The sequence below is a fragment of the Ambystoma mexicanum genome, chromosome 9 (genome assembly GCF_040938575.1).
Source record: "Ambystoma mexicanum isolate Mex_15411 chromosome 9, UKY_AmexF1_1, whole genome shotgun sequence".
Classification (NCBI taxonomy): domain Eukaryota; kingdom Metazoa; phylum Chordata; class Amphibia; order Caudata; family Ambystomatidae; genus Ambystoma; species Ambystoma mexicanum.
This window is the reverse complement of record NC_090931.1, coordinates 240,627,411-240,645,068: the sequence shown is the minus strand read 5'-3', so window position 1 is coordinate 240,645,068 and position 17,658 is coordinate 240,627,411. Positions and strand designations below refer to the sequence as shown.

General features: G+C 43.6%; 1 protein-coding gene across 1 annotated transcript in view; it reads left to right on the top strand.

Moving 5' to 3' along the window:
* SPA17 (sperm autoantigenic protein 17) overlaps window positions 1-17,658 on the top strand; it is a 382,615-nt gene that overhangs the window by 172,410 nt on the left and 192,547 nt on the right. The window contains exon 4 of the mRNA XM_069614536.1: window positions 10,530-10,700. Within this exon, the coding sequence (XP_069470637.1) occupies window positions 10,530-10,700 (171 nt within the window). The remainder of the gene's footprint in view (window positions 1-10,529; window positions 10,701-17,658) is intronic.

The following is a 17,658-nucleotide window of genomic DNA, read 5'->3' as shown; positions in this document are numbered from 1 at the left end:
GATTTACTGAAGAAGATAATACTAAAAATGCTCGAATGACTGCGGTGTGCATGGCATAGGGCTAATAAGTCAGGAAGAGACATTCATCTCTGCCACTGGCCACGATGGCCCCACAACACCGCCTGGATGAACTCCGCCACCCGGCCAGGCCCAGCCCAACCCACGAGGCTGCCCAATGACGTCTTCCAGCCAAAGCCAACCACATCACAGCAGCACCTATAGTTAGTCGTCGCCACCCAATCCCCATGAATTTGTGCCCCCTATAGTGTGTAGGTTCTTATGACGTTTTTTGTAAATATATACGCCTGTCTTTGCTATTGTCAGACAGAGCGCTCTCGGAGTTTGCAGAGTTCTTTGCATGCCCTATTCTGATTGATAAACTCCCATTTACGCTCACCCACACTCTGTCTTGACCTTATTCCCATTTTGGGAGAGTCCTTCATTGTCTCTCATTGCGGGGAGGATCGTGCTGTTTGGGGACGCTTGCCTTCAACATTTACATTATTCTTTTCATTACTATTCTCTGTTTGATTGGAAACCTCTTTTCTTTTTGGAGGGCTGTAGTTCGTGTATTTGTAATGCTGTGAGTTTAGCTTCTGTACATGGTCTTCTCATGATAGTGCTGTGCAGACAAGTAAATCTCTGATTGTATTTGGCTGGGAAGCAAAGAATTGACAATGTTATTCCTTTGGCTGCAAACCCATACGAAAGTGCGATACTGCAGCCTGTGAAGCCACAACTGTTGCATCTATAATTCCAAAATATTGTTCAACACATTTCAGTCATTCGAGATAGTCTGCCGGATTTTCATCCTTTGCCTGTTGGCAGGAATTTGGTTTTTGCCTGGTCAGTCTTTCGGGGACATATCTCATTGATTTACTGTACTAATCCATCAGTAAAAGCCTTTAGACAATCAGTGGCAGGTACTTCTTTGGGTCAGTTACATCGCTGTTTGAGTAACGCAAACGTTTCAGTGGGAAGGGCTGCTCGCAGCAGTTGGCTCATGTGGGTCTATAGCAGTCAACTATGACCTGCAATGCCACTTGGAACGTGACCGGATCTTCTCAAATCTTTTGGAGACGTTTGACTGATGATAAAGAGATCAGTGGCACTCCATGGAGCATGCAAAGTGACTATGGCGTTTTCTCAGCTCAAGAGTTGCCTTAGAGAAAATGTGGTCACATTACTGTATGTTGGGGAAATGTGAAACTCTTCGAAGGTGTGGGATGTGTCCTGAGATCAAGATCTCAAGAGACTCGACTTGAGCCTGGAGTGTATTTGGGACAGTGGACAGTTCTCCTGGGCTAACAAGCACACATATCAGGTTAGACTGATAATGGGTAGGTGGTGCATTCATGGTTGAATCAGGGATAGTGATCTGACAAATGCTGCTCGGTAGTGCGGCAGTGGCAGACGTTGGGATGGACAGCTGTCTTGGTAGGGAATTGGGTGGGATGTTCAAGACAGCAGGGTTATAGGTATCAGGAAGGTCCTCGGGTGATTCCTTCATTGGGGTACCCCTTTGATGACTGGGTATATGCGGCTAAGACTAGGTTTATACTTGGGCTTTGGCATGTTGGCGTGTTCAGTCTTTAGAGCTTTGACTTGCTCTTGCAGTTTCTCTTGTGTATCCATCAGGGCTCAGATTTTTTGACTCAGATGGTCTTTGTGGCTTCAGTGAACCAGTCTAAGTAGTAATCCAATAGTTGTTGGTGCACTTTTGCCCCGTTCTTTTCTAAAGCTTTGCACTGTGCTGTAATCTTATTCAGGTCAAATGTACCCCCCTGAGGAACTTGTCTAAGTGAGTCTTCCTGAGTATAACAATGCCATTTATCCAAAAATGTACAGGTTTTGGGCCTGTAGTGTGTATACATAAAGTATGCTGGACCTCATTTAGAGGAAGTGGCACTTCTCTAGACTGACCCGATCCCATTCTCACAAAGGGAAGACAAGGTATGGCTTATTGTGGAACCAGGTCTGTGCTACTCTCCATCGGAGTCAATCATTACCACGCTCGGCAGCTCACGGGTATGGTCAGCTCACGCCTACTGCTTTTATAGCATCTTTTCAGAGGTTCGATTGGAGTCACACAAGCTCTACTCCTCCCCATTACAGAAATTTCAGAAACACCTGCCAAATGTATATTCTGATAGCTGTGCTTCATACTGGGGGAATTTGTCATAGTGCACACCCTTCATTATGCAACCTGAGTACAGAGCAGTCGCGCTTTTCCAAAGACTGCGTAAGTGTCATAGAAAAAACATACACAGGGGTAAACAAAGCCTGTCACTACTCCTAGACTAGAATAGAGAAACAGTTTGGTTTGCAACAGCATTGCACATGTAGGGTTTCAGTGTAAGGGAAAGGTTTATTTTGATAGGACAAGACTTTGGGACTCCTAAAGGGTATATTTTCTTCTCATTCACACCAGAAGCACGTACTCAAAAGCCTAGTCTGTACTACTTTACTCTGCCCATCATCAGCCTTATTTAATCAAATTCAATAGGATACATGAGTGCACTGTTTTGATGATATAGTTACATCTTACTTTATAATTGTGTTAGCCAACCACTTTTACTTCTTCAGACAGATACAGATTTAGGCAGGGCATGTTTTTCTCCTTGTTCCTGATATAACCAGATCGTTTTCAGATCGTAGATTCCGGTTTCTTGCTAGAGACGGACATTGTAACACAACAAAACATGACAAATAACAAATGCAATTAACTGCACTCACCAACCCACATTTTCCAGTCGGCTCCTCTTCCGCATCTGCCGACTTGGAACAACCACTGGTGCGCACCTGCCAGCGGTGTCCAATTGCAGTCAAACTCATCTTACCTGTGCCCTCGGGGATCACTAGGAATTGCATCTGGCGACACCTCAGTTTTCACCACATGGCAGCCTGAATCTGTTGTGCCACCATTCTTGTCATGGGAAAACAACCACAGAATCTTCAGGTAGTTGAAGTTTGTTTAGTGGAAATCGGCATGGCAGCATTCAGAAGACTTCATACGACGGGACAGAGAACCAATGACTGAACAAGACTCTGTGCAGCAATCCCCCTTCTTGGATGTGCAGGGTTTTATACACAAACACACACACTACTTTTTTTACAAAAAACATTACACAAATTAAATAGAATTATATAAACTTCATTACTAGACAAATATACAATATACACATTCTGTGAAGACATTGACCATCTTCTTTGTCACATTGTACCTAGGCCTACACCTCTTGTCTTGCTCGAAGACTTTAATCTTCATCTTTCCTCTGCCATTGAACATCCCCCTTCTTATCAATACTTGACTCACATCTTCCGTCTCCACTTCCCACTCCTCCCACTCATACCTCTGGCTCTACCCTTGACTTGATCTTTACCTCATCATTTACTGCTTCCTCCATATCTGCTCTTCCTGTCTACCTTTCAGATCACACCATAATCTCACCTTCCTTGCTCCCGCCTACTCCCTTCTAGCACCTCCTCCCTCTCCTCCACTAAGACTTTCTATAGGCGTGACCTTTTACTTTACTTTATTGCATTTATAATGCGCACAATGAGCCTGTGGGCGTTATGGCGCAGACAACACAAACAACATACAACATAAACAGTGCGAGGAATGAAAAATATATTCAGATGGGGAACACAGTAATCAACTGTAAACATAACTGCAATAATTCCCTAAAAGCAGCTATCAGCCAATTAATCATCATCATCACAATTAAAGAAATAGTAGAAAGCACAAAGGAGAATTCCTGAAAGAATAAAACCATTAAAGAATTAAATTGCAGTATGATGCACCTTTGGGCAGGTAATTACAACTTCTGAGAAAGACAAGTAGGGTACTAGCCCCACAGCCCACTATGATAAAATTATAGTTAGTTTGTGAGCACCAATCGCTCAGATCTATCCTGGGAATGATCGTCAATTCGGACCGTCTGACCACACCTTGCCCTGTTCTCTAACGCAACCAGGCAAGAACCTTGTTGCGCAAGGCTTCTTTCGACTCTTTAACCTCAATTTTCAGAATGTTTCTCTGATCCATAATAGTCATATATGATTGTATCCTTTAGAGGTAGCATTTGCGAAAAGTGCTCTTCAGTTTAGAGTTCAATGTTGTAGGCTGTTTAGCCTCTTTATGGTCATGTTTAGACTTTGGTAGCAATAAAGATGGGGAGGTTTCCTGTATACCGACTACTTTCGGGATGAAGACTTGTCCCTTATGAGTCAGGCCAACCCCAGAGGGCATACGAAAGTCCTTACTACATGAGTCAGTTTGAGTGGCCTGGTCTATCAGTTTCCTTTGAATGAGGGCTTGACAGGCCATATTCACTCTGGATGCCTGTAATGGTACGCCTGTCCTAATAGGCTCATGCGTCTGGTAGGCAGTGTTCACTTTTAGTGGCCGTTGGTTCAGTGCCCAATTATTCAAGGCATCGGACAACAAACCAAGGTCAAATGGATCCTTACATAAGAGTTGTTCTTTGGCAATGTTGGCCATGAGCTCCGACCACTGGAGAGAACCAGTGGACTCAAGCTGAGCTCTACGGGCAGGTGTTTTTGGTATTAAAGTCATCTCATGCCTTACCGAGTGTGTCATCTAAAGTCGATACAAGCGCCAAGTGCTCCGTGGTGCTTGTCGGGGGGTACTTGTGCTACTGGACTGGGCTTCCCAAACGGGGTATCCAGATCATGTGTAGGGCTTAATACTTCATGATGGGCAGCAAGGTCTTCACAGAGAGACATATTTATAACAGGGAAAGTTGAGCTGTTTATTTTGCACTCTCCGTCTCCTGCACTCACTAAGCGCTAAGACCTCTGATACCCGATCCCAGTTAATCACTGAAGATGAGGCCATGGAGTCTACTAAGACTCCCATATCCAACTTTGAGTTAACCACAGTCTTCTTGTGTGCAGCCATCCTAGTATTCATAATAAACGTCAGCCAGACGCATCGCAAGCATTAGCTGTGAAAAACAGACTTAAAACTACACTCCTACAAGGAGGGCTATGAGCCCAGTAGAGAAACAGAGGACTCTTACCGCAGCAAGACACACCAAGCCATGCGGCCAACAGCGGGTCCCCTACGGGTAGCTCAGCTGAGAAATTCCACGCTCCTCTGCACTCCTCCCGGGCAGGTGTCCGGAATTCTGGTATACTGGCAAGCCCGAGCTGCCGGGGGTGTATGGTGGTGTTTGGGGGACGAGGGGATAACTCCTCAAAATCGCGGCACTCCCAAGGTTCACCGCTATAGGCAAGCAACAGCAGCAGCAAATGCCCACCGCACACAGCCGCCGCCTAACCTAGCATCAAGCCACACGGCAGCCGAGATCTACCGCCGCTTATGACGCTGCAACTCGATGCCTACACAACTTCAACTCCTCTCTCTTCCATGATACCTGTATACACTCTCTGCCATCTCTCACACACTTCTCTTCTCTATCTGCAGATGAAGCTGGGTCCACTCTCTCTGCATGTCTTACATATAGCCTTGATCAACTTTACCCTCTTTCTTTCTTTTGGCCCACTCGCAAACCTGCCCAACCCTAGCTCTCTCCTCATCTCTCCTCTATGCGCCAGCCCCTTCGCCGCCTTGAAAGACACTGGCGCAAACTCTGTTCTCCTACTAACCACGCCACCTATTTCTCCTATCATGCCCTGTACGCCAACTGCATTAAGTCTGCCAAACGCACTTATTTCTCTGATCTTCATAGTCAATCCACTCATCCTCGACATCTCATCCAAACTTTAACCCGGCTTCTCTCTCCTCCTACACCTCACCCGTCTATTAACTCATCCCTATCAGCATCAGATCTTGCCAACTTCTTCTCCTCTAAAGTTCACTCCCTACACCAGGATATTCTATCTTCACCTTCTTATAACTCCTTCCCCTTACTTTTTCCTGCCCCCTCCAACACGGTCTCTAACTTTGCTCCCATATCGGTCTCTGAAGTGGCTCTCCTCCTGGCCAAAGCTCACCCCAGAGCTGCCCCCACTGATCCCATCCCTTTGTCACTTATCCGTAAAGTCTTTCCTACCTCTTTCTTTAACATTTGTCTCACCACCTCCACTTTTCCTTCTGCTTTCAAACATGCAATTATCATTCCCATACTAAAGAAACCTACAGCTAATCCCCTTCTTATCTCATATCCCGCTTACCTTTTCTATCCAAGCTCCTCAAGCATCTTGTTTATTCACGAATCTCGTCATTCGTGTCTTCTATCTCTCCTTCTTCCGACTCAGTCTGGCTTTTGTCCCCACCATTCCACTGAAACAGCCCTTACTTTTCGTGCTTAACTCCCTTCTCACTGCTCGTTATTCCAAACACTCATCCATCCTTATTTTACTTGATCTGTCTGCTGCTTTTGACACTGTAGATCATTCTTTGCTCCTGGATTCTCTCTCCTCCCTTGGTCTTCGCGGGTCAGTCCTATCATGGGTCAGTCCTATCTTGGTTTTCATCTTACCTATCCAACCATACTTTTGCTGTCTCCTGGAGCGGCAACGCCTCTCCTCCTGTTCCTCTGGTCTATGAAATTCCTCAAGGGTAAGTTCTTGGTCCTTTTCTATTTTCCTTATGTACTTCCTTTCTTAACCCCCATTATTTCATCCTTTGAAGTATCACACCACTTCAATGCTGATGGTACTCAGGTCTTTCTATCCTTCTCATCCTTCTCCCCTGACATTCATCAGACTCTCTCATCCTGCCTCTCTGCCACAAAATCCTGGATGGCCTCTCCCTTCCTCGTGTTTAGGCGCGTTACAAATACCATACCATATCATATCATATCACTCTAAATGCCGGTAAGACTGAAGTCCTATTCTTTCCCGCAAACAACCTCATGTCTCAATCTCCTCTCTTTTCCATTTCTTTTCCTCCCTCCTGTCTCTCTATTTCTCCCACTGCCCGCAATTTTGGTTTTTACTTCGATTCTAATTTCTCCTTTGCCCATCATATCTCCCTTACACCCTGCGCCTGCCAATTTCCTCTCTACAACATTCGCAAAGTCTGCCCTTTTTCACACTTTTCACGCTAAAAAACTCCTCGTCTCTTCACTAATCTTCTCTAGACTATTCTATTGTTCTGTTCTGTTCTTTGGTCTTCCCCGCTCATGCCTTGCTCCTCTTAAATCTATCTATCATTCTTCGATTCGCTCACTCTGTCTTCTCGCTTACCAAGACCCAATTTCTCCTTCCCTTGCCTCTCTTGGCTGGTTGTCCTTCTATTCTCAGCTTAAATACAACTTTCTCTGTCTAGTTTTCAAATGTCTTTATGGACTTGCTCCTGACTACCTTGCATCTCTCCTTTCATTTTGCTCTCCATCTTACTTCCTCCCCTCTGCTAGTCGTTTTAGACTTAATGTTCCCTGTCCCCCCTGTGCTCAATCCCATTTTCTCTCTTTCCAGCTCCTTGCCCCTCTTCACTGGAACATGCTCCCCCTGTCTATTCGCTCCATTACTTCCTATCCTCTGTTCTGTTACTCTCTAAAAACACACTTGCTACAGTCCTCTGATTGATCGACACTGTTTATGAATGCTGATTGATTGTTACTGTTTATGAACGCTGATTTGCATTCTGATTCTATGTCCTGTTGAACGTCCTATGTAAAGCGCTTTGGACAAAGGCACTATATAAAACACAATAAATACAAACATCAATTCAATTTCATTTAACATGCAAGCAATACATGTTCATTACAAAGACATACCTACAATGTTTAAAAGCCTCCAATTCAATTTCATTCAACATACAAACAAGTCCTATAGGGAGGGATACATTATCACCACCCACAAAACGTGACCAGAACAATTCCCTAGAGCATTCTGTACTCAAACTGTCCAATTCCCTATGGAAATAGATTGCTCTGATCGAACTCAGGAAGTATCCAGTGTCTCAATGTTTGATTAGTGTGGTGCTTTCCTTAGAAAAGCGACAAGCCACTGGGTGGAACCCTTCTGTTGGAATAGTAGACCAATTCTTAGTTCTTTCCCTTGTGTGGAATTGGTTAAACCTGACTGTTAAAATTACTTAACGAGCCTTGGGACATGGATAGCATTTTAGATAAACAGACAGCTGACCAAAGCGATGAGAAAACCCATCATACTCCCTGCATAAAGAGTAATTTGACAGGGCTTCAAGCGAGAGCCTCCAGTCGTCTCTAAACAATGTTCGTTTTAAAGCGTCTGGACATTAGTTCCGACTCTGTAGAATCAATGCGTTCTAGTAATTTAAGCATTTTATCCCTGAAGGAGGAGACTGAAGGTAGAGAGCATTGAACCATAATTTGATTCAAGTTAACATACAGGGAGTTGGGAGGGGGGCTAAGGAACTTGAAGTAAGAGAGTAACTGTCTTCAATGTAACCTAGCCTGTAGGGAAATTAAATTCAGCTTGTGGCAAATTACCACGTTCGGGACTGATGGAGCAAGACCCAGCACCTTATTTCATAGAGAACCTTACATGGAATCAAGGAACACGATTTAAAGAGGCCATTTCTAATCCATAGAGCAGAACGGGCCCAATCTTCCCCAAATAATATTTTAAAGCTGGAAGAATTGAAACTATGCATAGTTTCTTCATAATCTGCTTCATATGGGACAACAAGGGAGACCGCTTAGCCTTCAACGTTGTTGTCCACATAACAATCAAAGCAGTATTGGATAGATTAGACCCATATATCGTGTAGCAGGCACCCACTCAACAAATTCAGCCCCCCATAAACCACTGCATCACCTTGGGTTTTTTACCTTTAGAAAAAATGACCACCTTAGATTTAGCCCTGTTGGCCACCAAATTGTTCAATAAGGTGTAGTTGTAAAAGATGTTAAGTTTGCATTGGAGGCCTCACTGAGTCCGATCGAATAACATATCATCCTCAAAGGCCAACCAATGAATTTTTAGGTGGCCCAGTTTTACAGGTATTAAATCTTGGGTACCTCACCGGTCTTCAACGTCACTAAGATACAAGTTGAAAAGCGTAGGTGCCAATATACACCCTTGTTGTAGCCCTAAGTGAAACTTAATGGATTGAGAAAGAGCCCCTTCCTTGTTTAAACTAATTCTCATTGTAGAATTCTGGTGCAGTGCAGCAATTAGCTGTACCAATTTACGAGGCAACTCATGCTTAAGCAGTTTTTCCTAAAGTCGCTGTCCCGTAAGCAGGATAGGATGCTTGTTTTGGCTAGGTAGATGTTCAGATCTCTAAGCAGCAAAATAGAGAAAACCTTGGAGGATGAATTGAAACACACACTCTTCTATGGAAGCGGGGGCCATCAGGCATCCAATCATATTAACAAGAAATTGTATTTCAGCAGGATATTCATGATTCTCAGAATACAATCCATAGACGGGCCTGGGTGAGCAAAGTTTGCAACTAACGGAAGAATTTTTGATACATTTAAGCAATTTTGCAGTGCATGCTACTTCCGCAGACTCACTGAGTATAATTTGAGGAGTTCCACTACTGTTGCCAATCCTACCTGCTAAAGTTGCTCCGCCTGCTGAGGCGGCAATCTAAACCATGCTTCGTTATGCCAAATAGGAAATACATTGGAAGCGAGAACTATAGATACGGGCAGCATCTAGCAGTTCTCTATGTAGCGTCTCTTCAGTTAGGACAGGCACACGGTGACATAGGACAAGGCAGTAATGGCAATGATGAGCGTGACTGTTTGAATGACTAAGCATATCTAGCAAATGGATTACCAAACATATAGAAAATAAAATACAGCTCCCCTCTCCGTCAAGATAATGCCGCGAGAGAGGGAGAGGCAGTATATATTAATAGAAGGGACTATTCATATTTTGCACATCACATTTATTTGTGACTCGGCTTACTGATCACAACTTCTTGTAATGTAACTTCCCATGATGCCATTGAGTATCACTTACTGATTTTACTTCCTGTGACATCTTCTGTGGCTGCTTCCTCTGATGTCACGCCTGATGACGTGAATACATATGTTAACTAGGCAGATTCTCGAGCGGCTTTGGCCTGCTAAATGCCAGAACTGACCCTGTATGTATTCTAGGGTTAACTACATCTGAGGGTTCTTGTTAGTTTGCCGGGCGTCCTCCACCCCTGGTACTATTGGGGAGACACGTCCCCTCGTTATATCAGTATTACCCAAATTGACCTTTTACAATTGACATTTTGCACAATTGACCGAATTATAGTGCTTTCCTGATGGGAACATTTCTCAGTGCATTCCTAGAAGATTCCCATCCCTGTCTGTAGACCCATCCTGTATAATGTCATTAGGATAATTTATGAAAATTCAACAACCCATGTTATCCTTATGCTGTGGGTTTTAGTGTGCAAAATGCAAGAAATTACTTTCTCCTTTTGGTCATAATTGTTTCGTAGTCCTGTGTCCGAAGTTTAATGGGAACAGCCTTGCCTTATAAATGGAATTACAGATCTACTACATTTGTTTTATTTCGTCATTACATATTTTCTTTTTGTTCTGTACCTTATTATCTATGGTTGTTACTGATCTAGTTTGACTTATTTTGTATTTTTCCAGGGAGGCACGCCTCTCACGAGCAAAACAGCGTCTAAAGATATGCCGCCACTTGATATGAAGAAGGCCAGAACTAATTTGACAGCAAAAAGGCGCCAATCCGAAGATCGCCGGCTCAGTGTCTTAGATGAATTCTCTAGGTTGTCGGTTGAGCCATCAACTGTTGAAATACGGGTATTTAATAACAGCGTATTAAAAAAAAGCATATTATGTTATTTATGCAACATCTAAGACACGTTTAAATAACTACATTGCTGCAAATGACACTACTGTAACACAGAGTTAGGTTTCAGGTGCATATAGTTTGATTAAAAAGGAAAGCATTTCTTAAATATTTTAAGACAAACTGAAGACAAGTTCTGAAACAAGGGATTGCAAAAAAGTCAGTGTTGTCTATTTTTCATAACGACAACAAACTCCAAATGTTTTACTCCTGTTGGGCACACTACACTCTAAATATATACCACCGAATATGACTAAATAATACCTTGTTTTGGTCCTCGTTTTTTGATATTACAGCAGTGTTAAATAGTGCTGTGCCACTGTTCCTAAATTTGGTATTCCGGTACACAGGCAAAGGCGCCCTAAATGAGGAATTCCTGTACACAGCTGGCAGTACGAAATACCGCAGGAGCTAAATACTTCTGGTAGTAAAAAATGGCACTGTCAGAACACATATTTGTCAGTGTTTTCTTTAACACCATGAATTATTTTATGTTCTGGGTTCTTCTATAGCACTTACATTGTATGGCATAGAAACGCTGTAACTGCTGAACCGAGAAGGGTTGCAGGAATGATTGTGGGCTTTTAAACGGTCAAAAAGTGACGAAAAGGAGCTCTTTTTAATTTTGTTTTAAACCTAAAAAAAATGTATTTGTACGTTGTATTGAATGTCAGGTTGAAGACTTCAGTTTAAGTCTACGTAGACGACTTCAAATTCCTTGGCTGGCAGATTCAAAGAGCTCTTTGCCCATGTTTTTAAAAATCATAAATAACACGTATTTTATAGTATGCTTGTGCAGCTTTAAATCTACTGCCTAGTTGGTGCTGACAAGTACATTCCATTCAGACCAAGTCATCATGTAATGCTTCCTGGATTCACTGTGGTGCATACAAGGTATGAGTTTAATTGCTATGGTACAACTCCTAGCGTTTTGTGGACAATCGGGAGGAAGCAAGATGGAGCTGCTCTCTGGCAAAAAATGTATTGCCGGACGGCTGTTCTGTAGGGGCCCGAGGCCCAAATCCCCCTATGGTGAAGGTGCTCTCTGCCCAGAACTGTAATTCATCCCGCATACTGTTTGAATACCCATTCTGTGGGACTCATGTGATACAATTAAGTTACAAGCTGCATTGAAAAGTCGTCCTTTCCTCAAGAGGGCAGCTCAAGCCCGAATGATGAAATGGACCAACTGAGTATGTAGGCATGTATCCTGCAGACATTCTACTGGTGAAATTCTTTACGCCATTGCCTGTTTGAATGTTTTTTTTTGGGTTTTTTTGTACGTAGGCCCTAGACCGCAAATTAGCCAACTCAATATTATAGGCCTGTTTCAAGCTTATGTTCAGATCTGCTTATTTGTCACAAAAACGATTTGCTTTTTTGTACAATTTCAAATGTTCTTCTGCGCATCTTGAATAGACATCTACAAGTCTGTGTGTTGCGTGTATTTAAAGCTTTAAAATACAATGCAATGGAAAAGCCCAGATGCATTTTCTATCCTTGCATCAATTAGTAGTGTGATGTTTGTACACTTCCATTGATGATGGAGAATTTTAAGCTAAACCATATTCCTTTTGCTTAATATTCCTCTGTACAGTTTTTTATTTTTTAAATTGTTGGGTTATTCTGTAATTTGGTGTACTTTCCAAGTCAGGCCTAGAAAACAGAATTATTTTAGTTCATGAAGAAAGTCAAACATTCAGACATTTGCACCTTGCTTTTTCACTAGAACTGGAAAACAGTTTGATCAAGTGCAGAAATTGTATACTGGGCTCAAATCCCTGCTTCACCTTAAAGTATGTGATCCTGGGCTACTCAATTAACTTGTCACATTTTCCAGTCCCCAAATATTTTAAAGTTGGCAACCTCTGAGTGATTTAGTTCTCAGAGTCCCTGTACAAAACAACTGTCTATAGAGTTACTTCATAACTAATAATAGTGAACAATGATTGATGTATTGCACACCACAGTGATTTGTTTCTTTGCTCATTAACGGCAATACCACTTGAAACCATGGCCCTCTTTGAATGGATTGTGTCCTCCCACGTATTTCTGTTCTTATGATATGATATCCTTCAACTTCAGCTGCTTCAGCAGAGGGTGCTGTGCATCAATGTGGTCAAGTCGATGTCCCTCGACGGCCTCCGTCTCGCAGTCATCGTCGTCATCGGTATATATGGCACGCACAGTGCCCATTGACTTCAGTTCCGTTTTTCCACAACAGCATTCGCTTTGAGAATTGATGCATGCTTCGGTTTTTGTGAGAAAATGTTGTTCAAGCAATGGCCTCGACTTTAGCTCCTTCAACCCCGTAGACCGTGTTCAAGAAGTGCTACAACTGTGGCGTCAAGATGTCCCTCACCGACCCCCATTGGGTGTGTCTGTCATGCCTTGGTGCTAACCTGAAATGGCGCACTGTCAGTCCTGCCATTCGATGACCGATAAGGCTCTGAAAGTGTATAAATGGAAACTAGCGGTCAGTAGGCATCCTACTAAATCCCCTTCGATGGCTCCATCGAGAAAAAGATCGACCGATGAGTCGAGAGATGGCTCTCCTTGTAGGAAGAGATCGAAGAAATGATCGCACGCCAGGATTGGGTCACACCATTCCTCGTCCTCTTCAAGGAAGTAGAAGAAAAGTCATTACAGGTCGCCCTCTTCGAGATCGTCTGATTCTACTTGGGAGAGAAGTATATCCTGTCCTACTAAATCCTCTACTTTGGCTGAGCGGGAAAGTTTCAGACAGAAAATAATGAAAATCTTTGAGAGAGAGGCCCCAACCCCCCTTGAAGGAAAAGGTATGCCACATAAGGCAGACAAAACAAGACCAAAGATTACATTCTGCTCGCCCTCAAGCTCGGAACGCAAGTCAGAGACCCCTCGAGATCCTTTGAGATCTCGACACAATGATAAAATTGTCAAGGAATCTTTCGAGTCGAGGGTCAAGGCCTTTGCGGGCTCTCTCGTAGGAAAAATCAACAAAAAAGTCATCTAAGACGTCGACACGGTTAGGGTCGACACTGTAGACATCATCGACGTCAGTTGTTGACACTGTTAGTGTCAAGGTCATCAACCTCTTTATCATAGCCATCAACGCCTTTACCTACCAAACCAAAAGAAATTCAAAAATCTTATAGGCCACTACCCCAGAAAGATTTCTTCAAATCTTTATCCTCAATTTATGAGTAATAGGAGCCCTCAGATTTCAGATACACCACCATTTGCAATAGATTTAAGCACACCTAACATCATAGAAAGCCTACTTTCACAAAACTCCAGGCTAAAGAATTTATATCAGAATTTGCAGAGCGTTCGTGGGGTCGACACGTCAACTGAGATTGAGTTTGGCAATCCGGACCCGGCACACCATACTGATGCTTCTTATAGGCATCTGATGACTAAAGTAATTGATTGTATGGGATGGAGCAGGCCTGCTCCACTGTTTGAGCAAGACAACCTAACAGATATTATGGATAAATGTCCAGAAAAGGATCCCATTTTTCCTTTTCATGTAGCTCCCCAGAAAAGGGTCATGGCAAATTGGGAGGTTCCTGCGGTAAACAAGGCTCTCACTAGAAAATATAGGCCATCCAGTAGTGACCTTAGCTACCTGTTTTTTTTTTTAACAACTGTATCTTTGCACACAGGTTATGCACATACATTTGTAACACTCATTTTGCAAACATACAACTTATACAGGTTAGTTTTCTACCGTGCTCGGGTTATCAAGGTCGGCTAAGTCTGACAGATATTGCTTGTACCGTGACCATACATTCCTAGGTTTAGAGGGGGGCATCACTGAGTCTATGTATAGTTCTTCGGTATCGTTAGTCCACATCATATCCCTGTTCCAGTCTTCCTTCGTTGGCAGTTCTACATTTTTCCATCTCATTAGTATAGCCCTTTTAGCTAATAATAGGCTTAGATTTAGCAGTCTCCACCATGTCGGATCCATTTTCCCCACTGCCCCTAACATACACACCCATGGTGTCCATTCCATCGGTTGGTCTGCTATCTTATCTAGAGCTCCACAGACCTCCGACCAGTAGTGTCTCCAGTTTTATACAGTCCCACAGCATATGGAATATGTTAGCATTTTCAGAGTTACATCTCGGGCAGGTGCCAGAGAGAGCAGGGTATAGGCGCTTGAGTTTTAACGGCGTATAATGTGTCCTATGAACTATTTTTAGTGAATCAGTTTGAATCTGGAATTGCATGATATCAGTCTGGTTAGTGCACAAAACCGGGACCATTCTTGGTCATCTATCGGTTGCCCCAGATCGTGCTCCCACCTGCCCCTAGCCGCATGAGTTTCCCCGGGTGTGTTTGTATTATAGCCTGATATAGAGCAGAGGCCGTAATTTTCTGAGTCCCACCTGTGTATATGTATCCTAGTCCCATGTTTAGTTCAGGTTCATTCGGAAATGTTGGGTATATCTGCTGTGTGATGGCTACTACTCTATTTTATTGTTATTTATGTGCGTTTCTGTTACCCACAGTATCTTTAATCTCCACCCATTGAAGAAAGCGTTTTTCCCGGAACAACTGTCCCCATTTTGTAATGCCTCTAGCACTACAATGTGTCACTAATTCGCTCTCCATGGTGAAGGGTGTATGCGGGTTGCACCATATTGGCATACTTGGATGATATAATTTACTGACGCCAAATATGTCAGCAATTCTTGACCATGCCGTGATAGTGACCTTAGATGGGGTTATAGTGTTGTACTCTTTACGGGTAGGCCTGGTTATCCTTTGTAGAGCTAACGTCACCTCCTGCTCACCTGAGGAGGAGTGCGGGGGGCGAGGATTGAGGAAGCGGGTGGCCCAGCAAGCTGCATACTGTGCCTGTGCTGCTATGTAGTACAATTCCATGTCGGGAGCCATCAGCCCACCCCTAGGATACGTGTCAGTCATATCCTCCAGCTCAGTCTAGAATGTCTGCCCCAAACGAACTCTATGCAGGCGCTATTAATTTTGGAAAACAAAGAGCGACCAGGCCATACTGGCACCATACTAAAACGATAAAAAAGCTTTGGCAGTACTATCATTTTGATCTGTGCTATCCTGCCCATCAATGATATGGGCAGGGCGTTCCAGCGCTTCATCTTGGCACACAATGTTTCTGCCAGTACACTATAGTTTAATGTGCGGGATAATTGGACAGATCTGGCAACATTAGCGCCCAGGTAGACAATGTGCACTGGGCTTCATATAAGACCATGTAGGTTTTGGGGCTGCGTGGTGGTGTCTGTGAGCGGGAAATCTCTGATTTATTGGGGTTAAGGGGTAGTCCTGAATATTCACCAAACTTTTCCACTTCAGTGAGCACCCTACCCAGTGTGCGGTCCGGATTCTTTAAATATAATAGAATATTGTCCGCATACAGTGATATGATATGTGGTATGCCTGCAAGCCATATCCCGAATGTGCTGTATCGTGATCTGAGAATGTCTGCAAGAGGTTCTATAACCAGGGCGAAGAGTATTGGGGACAAGGGGCAGCCCTGCCTGGTGCCACGTAGTAGTTCTAATATGTCTGTAAGGGACCCATTAATTATAATCCTCGCATAAGGTCGTGTGTATAGTATTCAAATCCATTTTATTAATATTGGGCCAAACCCGTAGTTCCGTAATATCCTGAATAGGAAGGGCCAAGAGACTGTGTCGAATGCTTTCCACATGTCGAGGGAGACCGCTATTCCTTGGGTCTCGGGGGGAAGGGGGTATCGTGGCTTTGATTTGGTGACATCACCTTATATTTATTGCTGTCGACCTGCCTGTTATAAACCCCGCTTGGTCCTCATGCACCATATATGGCATCAATGGTGTAAGCCTGGTTGCTATTATTTTCGCTAGGATCTTGGCATCGGTGTTTATTAAAGAAAGTGGTCGGTACGATCCACATTCCTCAGGAGGCTTCCCCGATTTCAGTAGGAGTGTAATTATTGTCTCCCTGGTAGTTTCTGGGAGTTCACCTGTGTCTAGTGCCTCCATCCAGACGGCGTGTAACCTGGGTGCCAGTTCGCTACTGAATTCCTTATAGAATTCAGCCCCCAGCCCGTTGTGGAGTGCTTTTATTGCTTCAGTTATTTTGCTTTCAGTGATGGGTTCCTCCAGTGATTCCCTAGTTGCATCCGCTAAAAGGGTCATCGGTATCTGGGAGAGGTAATGCTCTATCTCTGCATCATTGACGGTGCACTGAGGGGAGTATAGATCTTTATAGAATGCATAGAACGTCTCCTTCAGTTTGTTCTGATCTGTAGAGACTGTGCCATCTGGCATTCGTATGCAGGGTATAGCTGAGGGGCCTCTTTCACCGCGCACCGTTCTTGCCAGTAACTTCCCCGGGCGTTCCCCCTCCCCGTAACTGTGTGCAGCAGCTGGTCTGTCAAAGTATCTGACCTCTTGATCAGCTGCTTCAGTATATTCATCTAGTTTGGTCTTTATTTCTGAGCTAAATTGGGGTGACGGGGAGGATGTATACTGGGATTGCAGTGATGCTATTTGTGTTTCCAACCTGGTTAACCTAGCCCTAATGTCTTTGAGGATTCCGCCCTCTGTGGATATTGACTGACCTCTGACGCAGACTTTAAATGCCTGCCATAGTATAGATTGACTAGAGACCGAGTGTTCATTGATATCGAAGTACTCTTGTATGTATTTCTCCATCAAATATTTATAAACCAGGTCTTTCAAGGCTGCAGGTTTAAATCTCCATGGTGGTCTATTATTGACCGTATCAGGGATTTGCAGTGTCAGTTGTATCGGTGAGTGGTCCGAATAAGTCCTAGGGTGTATGTAGGAGTTTGTAACCCATGCCAGGCTATCTGCGTCTATTAGCCATAAATCTTTTCTGGAATGCATGTCGTGGACCGTGGAGTAATTTGTATTCCATCCCAGTGGGATT